The sequence below is a fragment of the Dermacentor albipictus genome, chromosome 5, assembly GCF_038994185.2.
Source record: "Dermacentor albipictus isolate Rhodes 1998 colony chromosome 5, USDA_Dalb.pri_finalv2, whole genome shotgun sequence".
Taxonomy (NCBI): domain Eukaryota; kingdom Metazoa; phylum Arthropoda; class Arachnida; order Ixodida; family Ixodidae; genus Dermacentor; species Dermacentor albipictus.
Genome location: NC_091825.1, coordinates 127,596,937 through 127,614,817, shown reverse-complemented (window position 1 = coordinate 127,614,817; position 17,881 = coordinate 127,596,937). Strand labels below are relative to the sequence as shown.

General features: G+C 53.2%; 1 protein-coding gene and 1 long non-coding RNA gene across 4 annotated transcripts in view; one reads left to right on the top strand and one right to left on the bottom strand.

Moving 5' to 3' along the window:
• LOC139060084 (plexin-B-like) overlaps positions 1-17,881 on the top strand; it is a 149,073-nt gene that overhangs the window by 74,551 nt on the left and 56,641 nt on the right. Inside the window, exons 2-4 of the mRNA XM_070538880.1 lie at positions 9,584-9,831; positions 10,461-10,730; positions 11,525-12,370. Coding sequence (XP_070394981.1) covers positions 9,718-9,831; positions 10,461-10,730; positions 11,525-12,370 — 1,230 coding nt within the window. The 5' untranslated portion in view covers positions 9,584-9,717. The remainder of the gene's footprint in view (positions 1-9,583; positions 9,832-10,460; positions 10,731-11,524; positions 12,371-17,881) is intronic.
• Positions 1-17,881, bottom strand: part of LOC139060085 (uncharacterized) — a 427,207-nt gene that overhangs the window by 370,465 nt on the left and 38,861 nt on the right. For all 3 annotated transcript variants that reach the window (XR_011514601.1, XR_011514603.1, XR_011514602.1), the window contains exon 2: positions 10,548-10,687. This is a non-coding gene — a long non-coding RNA (uncharacterized lncRNA). The remainder of the gene's footprint in view (positions 1-10,547; positions 10,688-17,881) is intronic.

The following is a 17,881-nucleotide window of genomic DNA, read 5'->3' as shown; positions in this document are numbered from 1 at the left end:
ACTCCGAAGGGCAGTTATAACTTACGACCAAGGAAATGCATGCATCGGTGTTGTCCGTTCACCGAACTTTTTTTTTTTTTTCAGGTACTGCATGGCGTAACGTTAAGAAGAACAATAAAATATATCCAACAGGTCAGCCTGGCACCGAGCCAGCGACCAGAGAATTTCAAGCCGAGTGTAATGGCGATCACGTCGTGGCTGCTTCGCGCAAGCGAGCGGATAATGCTTGCATTGCTAAATCGTGCCCCACGTCGGGAAAACTTCCAGAATGAGCAGAATTAATCATGTACGACATACAACCAGGAAGCCCGAGGGTAGCGTGTATCATCTGCACAGTCTTACTAAACGCAGACGCGTCTACACTTCATTGAAACGGCATTCAGCGATAGGTGCAGTGACTCTCGCGTTATTGTTCACGCGGATAGCAGGCACGACACAATCGTTGAGACCCACGAATACCATAAGCGCAAGATCCCGATGAAGAGGCAAGCATCGCTGTTAAGCCCGCAGCTACCAGCACGACACACACACACATTCGTGCGCAGATTGCGCATCGAGAGAGCCTCAGCGAGAAAATGAGACTGCCATCTTATACACGTGCCGCATGAAGTGTGCGCTATAGAGAACGAGCGTTCCTTGTTTGATTTCTTCTCGTATACTGGTCTCCTTTGGCGCGCTCCTTCGTGAGGACGTCGTTCCGATCTTCGTCGTCAGCTGAGCCAATTCCCTCATAAAGCTCTCTCCCGGGACATTGCCGTGGGCTTATCTCGTTCCATCGGCAGGGAGTAAAGCCGATAAGCGATAGCCTCTTCTTGCCTCGTTCACCCTCCTCGGGTTTCCTCAAGAAGAAGAGCGCCCCCTCTCCGCCATGTCTCCTAGCTCACGGCATCCTTTGCCGAGAGCACCGAGTGATGGGAAGACCGACCAAGCTATATCTTCACCCGCCGGCATTCCCTCCCCCCTTGATCTATCCCAGTATGCGACGCCCTCCAAAGGAAAAGGCCTTGTGCGTCGTCTATCTCTACGGGCGATCTCTCCCGCTCGCCGGGATGCCTAGCGCAGAGGAGCGAAGAGGTGGAGGGAGCCAGACTCGGCGCGGTAATGTGTCCTAATGACGCCTTCATAGGCCACGCTTTCGCAGAGCCAGCAAAGGAACAAAACAAGCAAAGAAAGAAAGGAAGAAAGGAAACAAAGACGCTTTCGTCCACTTTGGAACGGGCGCGTGCACTACGGCGGCTCCGAAATTTGCTTGCCGTCGCGCACCCCCCTTTCCACCCTTGCCCTCCCCCCCGTTCCCCCGCTTTGCCATCCTGATCCCCGCGGCATCTCTCATCACGACCGGCAGTTTTCTATTCTGCTACACACCTAGCGAGCAGCGGCGCGGCGGTGAGGTATATATTCCGGTCGGCCTTTCTCTCCAGCTTTCGCATCCGTGGCACGGCACATTTCAAAGTCACCTGCGCCTAATTTTGCTTCCGGTCCATGCCCTGCTTTAAAAATTCCTTCTAATGCGGGAGACACATGGTGCGATTTTCCGTGCGATCTATCGTACGGCGCGTCGTGTGCGACTTGCCGCATGCGGCGATTCGGGACACATGGTACGAATGAGCGAGCGGCGGTTAGCTCCGCCCAGAACCGGCGCCCCTGCGTAGAAGTTCGGAATGCTGCTTAACTTCGAACAGACAGTGATAGCAATCGTATTTGCACAGCTCTCTTGTTTGAAACAAACGATGACAATATAAACACACCCATGGAAGCACTGTAGACGTGTTTCCGCAAGGCCGCGTTAGCAGTAACGGCTTCGTTGACAGCCGCCGATGGCTATAGGAGCCGGCAGGCATAGCTTGCTCGGCCATCGAAACCGACACCGGTGGCGCTTGTTACATGATCGCTTGCAGCTCATATAACGAAGCGCCACAACATGTACACAGTTATCTCACGCTTAAATTGCAGCACATTTGATTTCATTGGCGCCGACGGAAGCGAACGAGCTGCCAGGCGAGCTTGCGATCGCTCGGAGACTGTGTAGGCCTAGCTAGCCGGCCGTCTATCCGAGGCCGAGGGCCCATGCCGATGCGTCCGCAGCTCGTAATAAAGCGCCTAAAATGATCAGCACAATCAATGCCTGAACATTTATGTTTCTCTTAAGTGAAAATACGGTTAGTTTTCTCGGTGCCGTTAGCAGCGATGAGTAAACACGCCAGTCAGGCGAGCCGCTTCGTATAGACGATTGCTGGCGCGTCTGCGCTGACCGCGTCCGATTAGAAATCACGCCAACGATTTACTATATCGCACAACGTTTTATAACGTGCACTCTATCGAGGCCACTTAATTGGATAAGTTACTTCGTGTCAGAAACAAATTGCTGCTTATTTATGTGCCGCCGTCAGCGGCGAAAGAGGCCCTCGTTTCGACCAGGGAGAAAAAAAACAGACATGATCGGAGCGGCGAGGCGCTCGCTCGCCGGCTCCGCCCCGTCGGGTCTATGACGTGGACGTGACGTTCGCGCTACCTGCGCTGTCATTGGCTGCGGTCGCCCGACCGATGCGGCGGTCGCACGAGAATGTTCAGCAAGTTGGTCGCATGCGCGGCGTGCGACTCGGCGCCGCGTGCGGGGGATTTGGTTGAGAACCTGTTGAGTGCGGCTGCCGGTGCGAATGGTCGTACGACCGATCGCACCCAAATTCGCACCATGTGTCTCCCGCATAAAGCGAACTTCGCTCTAGAGCCGCGATGTGTTATCCAACGTGTACTGGAAGGGGAGGGTGTCCTTCTGGAGCTTGTTTTCGCTGCCTGGATTGGTGGCGCCATCTACGTGTCGTTCCCAGCGGCAACGCACGCGCTGTGTGCGAGCCGTGCGAAGTGGGACTTGAAGGTGAGGCAACACGAAATAATGATGCCGTAAAACGCAGGACCGAAGGCGCGTGGCGGAGCAGGATAATTCGTCTCGTGAGGCACTTACTATAATGGTAAGGTAACTTCGGTTCGGGACGGCGCACGGAGGGAGCGGATTTTGTCACACAAAAAAGTGACAGCGAGCAACACAACTGTGTCCCACAGGCGCTGGTACATGCACCTTCACTTTCAGATACGCAGTAGTTTGTGAATTGCACTGAATTCGCTGCTTCTCAACTGCGGAATTTTGAATTCGAAACATACTCCCCGGAACTTTTCGTCTCACGTCAGAAGTAGATTGATGCAGTGTCGGAGCTACAGCTCCTCCGACCGATCGGCACTATAGGACGGGCGCGCCGGGCGAATCGGTCCAGTCAATGCTGTATACTTCGTTCAGTGCCAGTACAGTGCCAGTACACTGCTCGCGCAGGAGGCCAGCACCTCCTGCACGACTCCTGCACTATCTCTGCCCCAATTGAGCGCAGGAAATGTTAGTGTTAGTTCAGTGGAAACACGTTGGTGTAGGGGAAGTGCACGCAGACCAAACTGATCTACTGCTCAGAACCGCATCCAGAGGGAGGGGATCGTTTCATCAACACATTCGCTCCCTTCAAGGGAACAAAAGTTTAATCTACATTATAAAACTTGTTCGCTTCGGTTATTCTTGATATCGTTTTTCGTCGTGAACTTCAGTCGACACGTTTCCTCGGGGATGTGAACCGAGGAGGCGGTTATTTGATGCAGTAGTGCTGCGCCGAGGGAATCGCCGGCGACGAACGGCGGGCCCCGTTCGTTCCCTGAACCCCGGGAGCGCGCATGCCTTGATGCTCAAGCTGTCGCCTCAGAGTAGACTTCGAGGAAATAGAGGAGGGGGGAGCGGGGGGTTGGTGGGGGGCTCTGACGGAAACGTCTGTTTTCTGTCCGTCTAGATCTTGCGAAAGCACCGCAAAAGCGTCGCACGCCTCTGCTCGAATTTCCTTTGGGACGGTGCGGGCAACGACGCCCCGTTATGAGGAGACGCGCGGCTCCAGAGCCGCCATTTGCAGTTCACACGACACTTCGCGCGCGAGATGTATAGTGCTGCCAAAGTGCGCAACGTAAGGGAATTGGCTGTTCTTAGCGAGGGCATAGCCCGGGGAGGAGAGGGGGGGCGGGAGTGCGCACCATCCCCCCCCCCCTCCTCTCGCATCCCCTTCTCGAAGTTTTGCGGACTAGGACGATTTCGACATCGCAGGCGACGTCTGCGTATTGACCGTGAATCTCTATTCATGGTCCGCGCACTGACCCACGCAGATTCCTTCAAGCCCGTGATTGTATTTGGCGTATTGTTTATCCTCTCGAAGCCAATGCTTGACAAAATCTGTAGGCTATGAATGTATAGATCCTAATGGGCAGTTTTGCTCTTGTCGTGGGGCTATATGTCCCCCTGTTCTATACTTCTCTGCTTCTGCTCTTATCTGCTGATCGCTTACAGTACACGTGATTCGAGACCACGTGGCGTGCATCCTTGCTACTTGCGCGTGTTCGCGTTTTTTTTTCCCCACACAAAAATAGGACCGCAGATCGCAGTTCTAATTCCAGTTGAGAGCAAGCACACAAGCAAGAATCGTTATCTAAACTATAAGCAGTTACGCAAATCTTCTGGAGGTGCTTTCCCTGAGAATTTGGAAAGCGATCGACCGATTCGTCGCGGACGAATTGGAAAGAAGAATAAAAGAAAAGAAAAGCACAAAACAGCCGGCCAGGTTTTTCCGGCGGCACACACGCGGGGCTTACTGGCCGAGGGCCTTCGCACTCGGCGGCAAAAAACCAGTCGGTGGCGGGTGCACTGCCTGGCGTTTGTCGCCTTGGTTTTTTTTTTTTCTTACGTAATTTTTCTTTATACCGCTCCAGCGTACGTTCTTTATTTCCTGCGGGCATTAGGCCGCTTATCAGTCGAGCTAGCTGCGCTGCCCCCACCGTAGTTACTCTCTCCGCGGCGGTGCCGATTGGCGCGTTGCATTGCGTAGACTCCGCCTCTCGGACCGGGGTTACGCTCGAATGAACGTAATGCGGATGAAAAAAAAAAAGGGGGGAGAGAGAGAGAGAGAGAGAGAGAAAGCCGCCCGGCTCCCAGTTTTGGTTGGCTGCCCCCTTCGAACTTTTCTTGGTCTGTTTCATTGTTTCGCTGTGCTCTTCGTAATCTCCTCTCCCCCTTCTCCCATTCATTTTTCCTCCGACGCCGGTCTTCCTCCGCCATCGGGGCGGATCAGGCAACGACGCGCCACCCATCAGTGACTGTTTATGCTATATAAACGCTAACCGTCAAAATCATTTGAATGACAGGCAGTGACACTACACGGCAGTGGGTGAAGTGGAGGGAGAGGGAGAAGCTTTCTTATGTGCGCAGCCTGCGTCAACTATACTTCTGCAGTTCGCCAACCCACCTGGCCGTCCGTGCATCTGCCTCTTGAGTTTAATCACGACGCGATCAAATAATCGTTATAGGACAAACGGAACTGCGCGGCCTTTCCCGACAGTTGTCACTATATCTGTCTACTTGAGATGGCTCGTCTCAACGGATTTAGAATAACCTTTCGTGAGAAGGGAAGGGGTAGCCATTAGGCCTTGATTTCAGCTGTCAAAATTCGGACTGCGTTTCACGTGGTGCACTGAAAGAAGAAAGCGATGACATTTCAGGAGAGAGGAATGACAACGACGACTGTATTCACGTCAGTGAATGTATTCGCTTCAGAAAGAATGTATTCACTTCAGTGGCACATGGTTGTGACTCTATCCGAATGTCGAGCGGTTCTTCCTTACACGAGGGCCACAGGGGCGACGCTTTTTCGGGGACGAGGGCGATTGCCTCGACATAAGAAAACGAGCTGGAACGCTTCCCACACTTATAAGAGCCGAATTCCAGGCCGATCATAACATAATGCCCGTTCAATCAGCTATAGAGCGTGCACGAGATGAGAGCAACCTCTGGCGCTTAATTTTGTTGACGTACGTGATAGTTACATGTTTATATGTTTGAAACTTGAAAGGCAGCACTGTAAAATAATTTACACCCTTTAAAGTGAAAAAGGGTGTAAATGTGTCTATAACTCACACCCTTAGGGTGTTATCTATCTAACGGACACCCTAAGGGTGTGAGTTATAGACACATGTACACCCTTTTTCACTTTTTAGGGTGTAAATTATTTTACAGTGAGCGCGTAAACAGACCGTACATGGTGTAACGAGATGATGTGACCCCGTTACACACTAAATATTTGTGTAACAGTGTCCTGCACACGCAATCAGAAAGAAGCACGTCGGGACGTGCACAATAAGCGAAACGCGCAGATGTACTCAAAGCAATGTCCGACGTCGCTACGAGTGCATCACCGCATTCAGCACGACTCCATGGCGACACCTATATAATTGAAGCAAGTACGGTTCTGTCGCGGAAACCTTGCGCAAATCTCAAAGAAATCCCATGCAGGTATCTTAGGCATACGCGTGTGCGCAAGTTACCTGCGGGATTTCCGCGGGCCATCTACACATATTTAGGAGTCTTCGTCTTTCAAAATTAGCGGGTGTTCCCATTTTCGAGCCCGTTCAGCATATGTATATACGAAGGACACGATCGTTGTCTACGCTGTATCCGACAGCAGCCTCAAACGACAGTCGTCCGCTCGCCGCAACATCGCATCATTAAACCGTAAAACAGTGGCGGCAGAACTAGCTTATCTCCGTCGACCAGCCGAAGTTTATTTTGCTTCCGTGTTCATCCGGCGCTAACCGGTTGAACTGCCTCAGTATGCGTTTTCTCGTTTCAACCCGCTTCTAGCGTTTCAACGGCAGTTCTATATACACATGTATAAAAAAATGGAAATGCAAACTCAGTATGTAGAAACGTAGCAAAGTGCAGTGCTCGCGACAGCGTTAACACGCCCTCTTAAAAAGGCTCGAGCGCTAACTAAATCAAGAGCCGCAAGCGTTCACGTTTCTCGCTCCCAAAACTGACCATGCAGCCGACCTGGCTCTGCCTATAATGTAGGTCGGAGTGTGCTTTTTTTTTTGCGGAAAAAAGAGGCTAATGTTGCACGACGCTCACCGCCGAGCTACACAGCCAATACCTCACTCTCTCACCCACTGCAACAAGTACGTAGGAATAAACGGTCTCCTCCCGCTGACCGCGATCTATAGATATCCACGACCGAAGCGAACACGATCGTCGGGCCCCTTAATAACGCACAGGCACGCGCCGCGCGAGCAGGGAAGAAATTCGCTATTTCGAGAAGGCCGCGCCACCGCTGCAGCGTGAGCACGCACGCGCTTCGTGGAGAAGGGACGCACGGAATGAAACGCGCGACGAACGCCGGTGCATGGGAGAAAGAGGAGGGGAATTTAGACAAGGAAGGAGGCATGAAAGAGGCCCGCGGTGCGATCCTTCTCTTCTTCGGCGTCTTCTTATGTGTGTGTGTGTGTGTGTGTGTGCGGCAACATCTGTGGGGAGAAAAAAAAAAGGAGCTATTTTTAATCGCACGCGCGGGTCTCTCGTCGGTTCGGGCCGTTCCTTTAATTTCCGGTGTCAGGTAACGCCCGGCGAGCTGCACGCGCGACGAGCTGCTTTCTTTGTCGGAGAGACTGAAAAGAGAAGCTCGCGGTCTCTTGCTCCTGAAGAGGCGCCGCGGTATATGTAGAGTATAGGTATCTATAGTACATATACACCTACCTTTCTGTGTGTGCATATGCCGAGGTCTATTGGCTGCGACGAGGTCGTGGAGGATCGCGCTTATACAGATATGCGCGTTCTCTGGAGTTCGCGCGCGCGCGCGCGCACACACACACACACACACACACACAGATATATATATATATATATATATATATATATATATATATATATATATATATATATATATATATATATATTCGCGCGTGGCCGATCCGCGTTCGCGCGAAGAGTTCTTTGTCGGAGGAGAATGGTTCGTGGAATATAAACTGGTAGGTGTCGTTCCGTTATTTGCGATGCCCGCACGCGTGCGATATGTTCTTTATCAATATTAATTAAACGTGAACTCACGCCTACCCCCTTCTCACTTCCCCCACATTTTTAATCTTATTTTTATTTAGTCATAATGATTGCGCGTTTAAGTAGCTAGACATTCCTTTTACCTGATATACGGACATTAACAGAGGTCGAACAAGGTATGCCGCTGGAGCATTTATTGTTCGACTACTGCTGATCACCTCTATAGGGGTACTAACAAGGTACACGTGCTTTAATATGCGTTGCGGTTTTCTCCAGCCGAATAGTACTATTAGTTGCAAGCGTTACAATATTATATATTGCTCTTCCATTCGCACCTGCGCGTTGCGTCATTCCAGTGCACGTCCGCTCTGGTAAAGCCATATATTCAATATACGTTAAAAATCCGCTACGATATGTACTACGCGCAGCTTTCGTTTGCTGACAAGGAACAAGTATATATAGTGTGCGTGAGCGCACGCAAATAAAAAGTATATACGCTCGGCTGTTGAAAGAAACTATAATGTTTTACGCTAGTGCTATTTGCATGCATATTGATGCAAGTCACTTGCGCAGCGGCGTGTAGATATTTGCGCAGAAGAACAGCCTGATTTGTGTAGGCTGCATGATCGAAGCTGAGAGGTGCGTTTTTTGGGGGCATACGCAAACCGCTGATCTCTGGCGAAAAAGCGCCACGCGCGCCGCTGGACGATGCATATATGCAAATGAGAGGTATATCGAGACGTTGGTGTCAGCGTCTCGCGTGACGCCGGCGGCCAATTGCGCTGACGCCACGTCCTATAGATTAACTAGTATACACGACCTTGTATAAGAAGAAAAAAAAAACTGCACGAAATCAATTAATGGTGATCAATTAATAGAAATTGCTGACACAAATCTTCAGAAATCACGTGGTAGTCACACATATATATACTTGCGGGTATACTGCATTCGAGCGAAGCGCGATTGAAGACGGCGGTTTGTGCAGCGTAATTAAATGAGCGCCTTAGCTTTAGTGACTTTAATTTACCTGGCTGCTGTATAGCGGGTAAGACCTGTCACATTCGTGCAGACAATCGTCCCGACTCTCCCCAGGCTGCCTCAATACGGCGTCTTTCTAGCAGCGACGTAAACGCGCGGAAATAAAGTTAATAAAGTTCTCCCGCTCGCAGAAGCGGAGCGGGAGAACCCTCACTTCACACGTTCTGCTGTCGATGTCAGAAAGGTGGCCCATTTGGCCAGCTAATTTTGGAGATCGTGCACACACACTGCGAGTGTTGGAACAAAAACAGAGGAACAGGACTCTGCCTCGTCCGCGTCCGCGTGCCCCAATGACTCGCGTGTGCGTCTGAAGCTCCGTTGCGAACTCGACGCGAGCGGGTCGAGAGACAGGAGCCGAGCCGACTCAGCCCGACCTGCGTTTACGTGCATCTTGCCAAAGCGCATCGGGCGAGTCGACTCACCCCTTGCATACGGGTCGACCGATCGAACTCGTCTCAGCGCATGGCTCGGTCCTATAGCTGCTGGCGTTTACGTGAACCTTATATATACGACCGGTTTTCCAGCCCGACACGCCTATCATGCTCGATGTGCCTTTGTCGTATACTCGTGCAAAACGCAATGGCGCAGCCCAACGATGTGGTTCTATAACGTCCGTCCCTCCCTCCCCGTCTTTCTCACACGCAGGTTCCGCTGCTGCTTCCGCGGCGGCCCCCGTCTCCCTGAGCGACCCATGACCGGCGGCGCGGCGACCAGCCCGGCGTTGGCCCAGCGGCGGCGACGGTGAGGACGGCGTCGCCCCCGAGTTGTGCGCGGCGGCGATGCTCCGGCCGCGCCAACGACGCCGCTGTGCCAGCGGCCGGCACGGCGCGGCAGCTGCCACGGCCGCCCTCCTCAGCCTGCCGCCGCTACTGCTGGCCATGCTCCTGCACGCGGTACGCCTTTTTCTGCGCGCTCGTCGCCTCCTTTTCGAGTGTACTTCAATGCGACCTCGTGTATAGCGGCGCCCGTTTCCCCTTTCTCGTGTAGACTACACCTTTCAAGCGCCATGCTTGTGAAAATACACCGTATAGAAAAAGTGCCCCGACTCCCATCCCAAAAAGACAAAAAAAGAAAAGAAGAAACAGTGCGAGTAACTGAATCGTTTGCGTTCCTGCAGTGTACAGTTAGAACGATCGCGTTTTGAGCTTGATTGTTTTGGAAACCTTCTTTATGATTGCATATGTCATAATCATCACCCAGCACCTGGAGTAGCATGTCAGGCGAACAGTCAGGCTAACATCTCCAGCACATCAGTATATTCTCGTGCTGCTGTGTGAGCTATAAAGGAACTCCTGTGAATATACAGTCGAGATGCTGCACAGGGCTCATTAGCAATGCTAGCTATGAATGCTGATATGTCCGACTTCGGACATGTAGGTCGATCGCGGTCGCGGCTAATATGTAAGGATAATTACGAGGCGAGAACACGCTCGAGTACGCAGCATACTCGTATACACCCACACATTCACGCAGACTCCTCGCTCACGTTTCACAATCCACGACCACTGCTTCTCGCACGCAGGCCGAAGCGGCCCGGCTCGTGTCGGCGGCGGACGACGGCGTGGTGGCCTCGTACCGGAGCTACAACGAGAGCGTCAACTTCACGCACCTGGTGCTGGACAGGGCGGGCGGCCGCCTCTACCTGGGCGCCACCAACAGGCTGTACCAGCTCGACGCCGCGAGGCTGCAGCTGCAGGTGGACCTGGCCACGGGACCCGTCCAGGACAGCGTGCTCTGCTCGCCGGCCAGCTGCGAGGGGTACCCGACGGTGCCCACGAATAACGTTAACAAGGTGCGTGTACATATATACGTATCGTCCGGCGTCCCTATATAGGTCGGCAGAATGAGACGACACTCACTCGCCAATAGTTTCGCAAGCTGTGTACTCACTGACACTCGTGTGTATACTCAACACTTATAGGCACTCACGTTCATTCACTAGCACCCACTCGCGTTCGTAGTCACCTCCATTCGCATTGGCTACCACTTTCGCTCACGCTCGCGTCCTCTCCCAAAATTATACCGGTGCTCTTTGCACTTTCTCTCGTCCACTCAAGTCATCGTCAGTGACTTTTGTTAGTGCTCAATTTAATTGCAACTCGCTCCTGTTCTTACTCACGTAAACAGTAACCCACAGGCACTCACTCTAGTTCGTATACTCCTGTCCAGTAAGACCTAATTCGTCCTTCACTAAATCTTTATCCCACGCCTGTAATATCAGTGTGGGGAGAGTATCAGTCAGTGTACTCGTGTACGCATGAGTATTCCGGCCATGCTGGTGCCTATCGAACTGTCTATTTTTGAGTCCCTATAGGCTCTTTTGTTCCGGCCTTGCATCTCAGAAGGCGCACTATAGTCTGTGGCCGTCTCGCCGCTTCGGTGTTCACGTCTAAGAGCCGACTTAGTGCTATGTTCCTTGCCAACATCACGCGGTCAGTCTGTGAGAGTAGGCTCAAGTCTTTTAACGGTTGCTCTGCCGCGGACAGACACAGCGTATAGAACTATAGGCGACGTGCCACCAACAGGCCCGCGGCGCAAATCCTTCGCGACTCGTGGACGTAACCCCGCGTTTCTGTCGTGGCGCAGGTGCTGCTGATCGACCCGGTGGCCCAGAAGCTGATCGTGTGCGGCAGCGCGCGCCAGGGCGCCTGCCAGCGGCACTCCCTCTCGGACGTGGCCGAGAAGGAGCCGCTGGTGCCCACGCCCGTGGCGGCCAACGACGAGAACTCGTCCACGTTCGCGCTCATCGCGCCGTCGCACTACTACGGCCGCGACTCGCGCGCCCTGTACGTGGCGACGACCAACAGCCGCCAGGGCCCGTACCGGGACATGGTGCCGGCCATCTGCACCCGCAGCCTGGAGCCGGAGTCCGAGCGGTTCCGCATCATCGAGCCGAACTTCTCGGAGTCGGCCCGCATCGACATGGCGCACCACATCAAGGACTACTACCTCGTGCGCTACGTGTACGGCTTCCACACGGACGAGTACGTGTACTTCGCCACGGTGCAGCGGAAGAGCCACCTCCGCGCCTCCGAGGAGCTCGGCTACATCAGCCGGCTGGCTCGCGTGTGCACCTCCGACCCGGCGTACAACACGTACACCGAGGTGACGCTGCAGTGCGTCGGCCCGGACGGCACCGACTACAACCTACTCCAGGACGCGGTGGTGTTCGACGCCGGCGACGACCTGAGTCGCGAGCTGCGCCTGCCTCTGGGCGGCGGCGGCAGGCGGCGCCGTGTGCTGGCGGCCGTGTTCGCGCTCTCGCGGGACCACACGGCCCGGTCGGCCCGCCGCTCGGCGCTGTGCCTCTACCCGCTGAGGGACGTGGAGCGCCGCTTCACCGAGAACATACATATGTGCTACAACGGCAGTGTCCTGACGCGAAATATGGATTACATCGCCGGAAGCGTCCAGAGCTGCCCGGAGCCGGGGGTAAGTGGCAACTCTCCTCCACACGTGTCATTTACCCCGCGAGGTCAAGAAAAAAAAAAGTACACATATTTAAGACGCCTGTGTCGACACCGTAAACGTAGAAGTATGAATGCAGATTGATGCTTGTCGGAACTGACTGAGAGCCAACCGCTAGTTTATGATGAGCGTCGTTCCCTCCACGTATACCCTTGCAAGGAGAGCCGCAGGGCTTTCGCCACCTCCACTGGGTTAACTATAACTTTACTGTACGCCTTGAATGTTTCGAAGCATGACAAAGATTAACGATCGAGGTTGCTCGCCGTGCACTGTTGCAAATCTCATGCAGACAATATGAAGCTCAGCTAGGAGAGTTATAAGCATGCTCCCGCTAGACCTCAAAGGCTTTGCTGCAGCAATGCGAGTTTTACGCAGGACTCACGGTGCCTGTAAGACTTCACGACAAGCCCGGTCACGCGCGCAGCAGATTTGACAGCACCGAACAAGACTTGCGCATCAAGTGCGCACGCCACACACTCGCACTTCATCGCAGGCTCCACTTTACGCGTCACAGCTGAGAATCTGGCGCCGACTTGACATATACACTCACTCGCTACATATACTGAGACACCGCGACCGCCGTAGGAGGAGCTGAATCTGGCGCTCTCTCGCTCGCTTCACTTTTAAGCTGCTAAAATGAACGATAGGCCGTAAATCACCGCGGTCGTCGTCCACACCGCGACGAAGTTGAAGACACAACGTTCTTTCAGCGTTATCTTCCTGAGGGATTCGGGGCAGGGGCGCTATCTGGTATTGTATATGTCCTGAGGAAAGAACGGCTTTTGAGTATAGTGTATATAGAGTGCAGAGGCGTTAGCGCGGCTCGCGATACGTACGGACCGGACGGCCTCGCACCGTAAGTCCGGCCTAATAGCCATCGCCCACAACTTCGGTGAAGCCGAGAGTCAATCAGTTAGGCCGGTACGAAGAAAAAAAAAAACAGGGGAGGGAGGGGGGGGAGGACATCGGTAACAAGACAAAGAAGCCCACTATCGGGCCTTTCCTCGTTCCGAGTTCGAGCTCCGGGCGGCCCCCTCCGATAAGCGCGCGTTCGCCGCCGAGTGGGCGTGGCGGCGGTGTCGAAAATTTCGGGGCCACCGTTGATGGATGGCGCCGGCGGCGAGCAGATAAGCGACGAACCGAGCGCGACCCCGAGCGCGCTTCGACCACGGCCGCGCTTTTTACCCCCGTCGCTGCCGTGTACAGTTCGGGTCCTTCGATCCTGGTGGCTGACCGTGGAAGCAAACTGCGCAGCTTTGCATACTAACCGTGCTGCAGCGGGGCCCGGTTTTGCTACAGCGAACAGTGCGGTCACGCCATCGGGCGCTATGTAGTTAACTGAGACTCGATCGAGACTACATAGCGTTGAATGACGTTGTCAAAACCGCCTCACTGAATGCGTTATTGCAGGTTAACACGAACTCTCTATTTATTCAGGCCAACAGCTAGCCTTATACGTGGACGTATGTTGCGCTGTGTCACAGGCGATTTAATCGGACGGTCTGATATGTTCATCTTCGGGAAATGATAATTAGGGCGAAACTACGCGCGCGCACGCGTGCATGCAGAGAGAATATCGGCAAAAATGAAGGCGCCTGCTTCGCCGCCTGCATTTCGTGCGTGGATGGACGATAAAACTTTACTGGGTCTATTTAAATGCGGCTGGGTCCCTGTAGACGTCCAGGAGCATCCTGGCCGACATCTCTAGGCAGGCACGGTCCACCAGCCTGAGCTGGTCATCCGAGCGAGTGGCCGGAAGAGCCCCCCCCCCCCCCCCCCCCCCACGAGGAAAAGGAAGGGTTGGGAATAGGCTCTATGCCACCATGGAGCCTGGGGCAGCTCCACAAACAGTGGAAAAGATCTGCCCGGGACGGCTCGGCAAGTGGTACATTGTTGATTATGGAGACCAGGGTAAAATAAATGCGCCAGATAGGCAGATATAAATGCTTTGCTCTGAATCTGGCGCCAGATTGAACTCTCATGGGCGGTAAGGGAATGGTGAGGGGGAGGTAAATCTCGCCTATACCTTTCCTGTAATACGTGGTAATCTGGTGGCAGGTACAGATCTCCTGCGTGCGCGTTGTTTTTCGCTAATTGCCGTTTACCGCAGACTGTGCCGGTAGAAGTTATGCTCCTGATCTTTGCGCGCACGTGTGTTTTTGTTTGTCTGTGTTTAAGGGCCTCCCGCTCTAAAATGTTAGCCCCCAGTAAACTGCACCCGCATCCGCGTTGAGCGCCCGCGCTGTGCAGTTGTCTCTCCGTGTGTGGACAGCAGCACTTTTCATTATCTTCTTATATAGCCATGAGCGTCAAGGAGCGCACGTCCCAAAAAAACCGACGGCGCCCTAAAGATTCCCAACTATTACGCATACCCGAATTTCAAACAAAGTTCCGAACCACGCATACCCAACCACTTCTCTACCACCGAAGTTGCTCATATCTTGTCTTGCATTCTTTACAAAGTTATTCTTCCGAATTTGAGAACGGCAGTCCACAAACAAATGTAATGGGGAAAAAAACACCGACAGCGCATGTCCTTAATGTTAGCATTTCTCAAAGTGAAATATTGAAAGTGCGAAACAATAACAGGAGATCGACCCACGCAAGAGGCCGCGTTTCTACCAGAAAGCTCGCCTTCGTGCATAGCGTTCGCAGCCATGCGTTTCCCTGTTAACTAAATTATGGGGTTCTACGTGCCAAAACCACTTTCTGATTATTAGGCACGCCGTAGTGGAGGACTCCGGAAATTTGTACCACCTGGGGTTCTTTCACGTACACCTAAATCTAAGTACCACGGATGTTTTCGCATTTCGCCCCCATCGAAATGCGGCCGCCGTGGCCGAGATTCGATCCCGCGACCTCGTGCTCAGCAGTCTAACACCATAGCATGCACTGAGCAACCACGGCGGGTCGTTTTCCTGTAAACGTTACGGTTACCTAAGCTACAGTTGCCGGGAAGTATGAAAAGCAGTAAGGGGTCTTGAAAGCTATCGCGTTCCACTCTTAAAGACGAAGCGTAAGCGTCCTCCAAATTCTTTTAAAGGAACGGTGCCTGTACTTGTCAAATACGTAAAAGTAGCTATACGCTTACATGAACCCGACAAAGGCGGCTCCAGTCAGCTTGTCAGACTGAAAACGCAGGTCGGTGGATTCGTGTGAACGTTATCAGGTCGGGCTGCGCGACCGTTGAGACGAGTTCGGTCAACACGTCGCCGATATGTGGTGGTGGGTCGACTCGCCCAACCAGCTGGGCAAGCTGCATGCAAACGCGATGGGATCGGGCATGGGTTAGCTCGACCTCTGACTCGACCCGCTCGCGTCGAGTTCTTGTAAGCGAGGCTAGCACCCGCTTGACAGCAACTGTGCGTCTTAGCTGACAGTTGTGGTGCCATGTGAAAGCGTGCCGTGTTACAGTGTTCACAGCCCACGTGGGCTGACAACATACTATAGTTTGCACTATAGTGGTCAAGTGTTTATACAAACTTTTCGAGTCTCCACACCAAAGCGTCGAATGAGCAAAGCGCTGCGTCAGCAGCACTCCTTTTCACTACGCTGCATGGCGGACTCGTGCACGGATGAAAAACTACTGGACGATATCCCAACCTCGCCTCGCGCGCCTTCGGTATAGTATGCGATGTATCCATCCTGTTTGTTTCTCGTCTCCTTTCCGAGCGTTGCCGGGTTGCGGGTGTCCTCAGCCCTGGAAGCTCGTCCTTGAGTATCGATCGATCGACGGCGGCGGCGGCAGCCGATTCCTCTCTCAACGTCACAGAAGCGACGTATATCTATACGTCATATATATCATACAGGACATATCTATATCATACAGGACATATCTATACGTCATATATCTATACAGGACAGAAAGAGAGGCGAAGCGAGGGAGAACGCTGGGGGTATATACGGGGGCAGTGAATGCGCACCGAAGAGCGCGTGTCCGCTGGCGTCCGTCTTCTGTGAGCGACGCCCAGTTGCGCGCGAACTCGGAGAGAGAGAGAGAGAGAGAGAGAGCGTGGTCGGGGGGCTTCTTCCTTTGCGGAAGTTGCGGCGCGAAAGCAACACGTTTTCTGTTTCAACAAAGCGTCCGCGTCTCGGGAGTATACGCCGATTCGGCGATGAAATAAAATTTAAAAAAAATGAAGGAAGGAAGGAAGGAAGGATGAAAAGGGGGGCTTTTCAGGGCGAGCCGACTGTGAAATCCCCGTCGCCACCAATGGCCAATATGAAGGGGACGGGGTGGAGGGCGGCTACAGTTGGCCCTCCGAGGCGCCGGAGGGGGTTTCAAACCCCGCTGCTCCTGGCGCAACAGCAGCGTCGAAAGTTGCCGCCGCGTGTATAGGGCCCAGCGCCCGTAATCCGCTTAGCAGCTCCTCAGCGCTTCATGCCCTGCTGCTGCTGCTACTTTCCGATGCCTGCCGCTTGCTGGTGGCGGCAGCGGTGCTTTGCCTCTGCGAGGCGCCCGATGCGGAGCAGATTGAAATGTTTGCGCAGCGCTCGGGTCGCCGGGCCCCGCGGCTTTCTTTCGATGCCTTCGTGCGGGTTTGGCTGTGTACTTACTAGGCGCGCTTACTACTTGTGCGGGTGCCAGCATTGCTTTCTCCGCGTAAGCGCGAGGTACAGGGTACTGCCTGCACGCGAAACAAGAGTCTGCGGTTGCCCCTTCATAGAAGGCGAAGCCGAGCCAATATATAGTCACGTTCTGAACTAGGGCGTGAGTGATAAATATGAGGAGGCATAGCGACATATATCTATGTATCACGTTTTCTTGCATTCATTTACACTTCACCCCCTCCCCCCCCCCCCACCTCTTTTCAATCGGAATAAGAACTTTGGTGCGTTGCATTTCTCGTTCGCAATATCTTCCCGCGTTTACGCTTTCCTTAGACCTTCGAGCTATAGCGACAAAGCGGTTACGTCTCGGCAAGATTTCGATCGGAAAAGTGGCGCCATTGCTTTGATGAAAGCTTTGAAGCCGACGCCCGCCATCACAGCTTCTTTCGTTCGAGTATTCTAGTTTCGGTATGCGAAAATCTTTAGCACGTCTGTAGGCGCTAGCGAAACTTGTTTTCTGTTCTCTTTGTTATTTTTTTATAATGTCCCGCTTATCAGCGATTGTTGCGTATCCGCAGAAGTAATTTCGCGAAAGCTTTTCTGTTACTTCGACGCATCCTACAGTGCAGCTTACAGTCATAAAGAGCTTAACCAAAGAAAAACGCGTCGCATACATTATGTTCACATGCGCCTAAGCACACAGATTTGGAAGAAGTACGTGCCTAAATATTGCGTGGCCCGCGTGAGCGCGCGCGCTGGCTTCTTTCGCGCAATTATTTCAAATCTCGTAAATCGCAGCAGCGAACGTCGTAAGTCATCGGAAGTAGAACGACAAGCTTCCAGGCCTGCTTTCGCATCTCTTGCTTTCTAAGACACATCGCCTCGCAGGCATTCCCGCACTACCGTCGACATAGGAGGCACTAG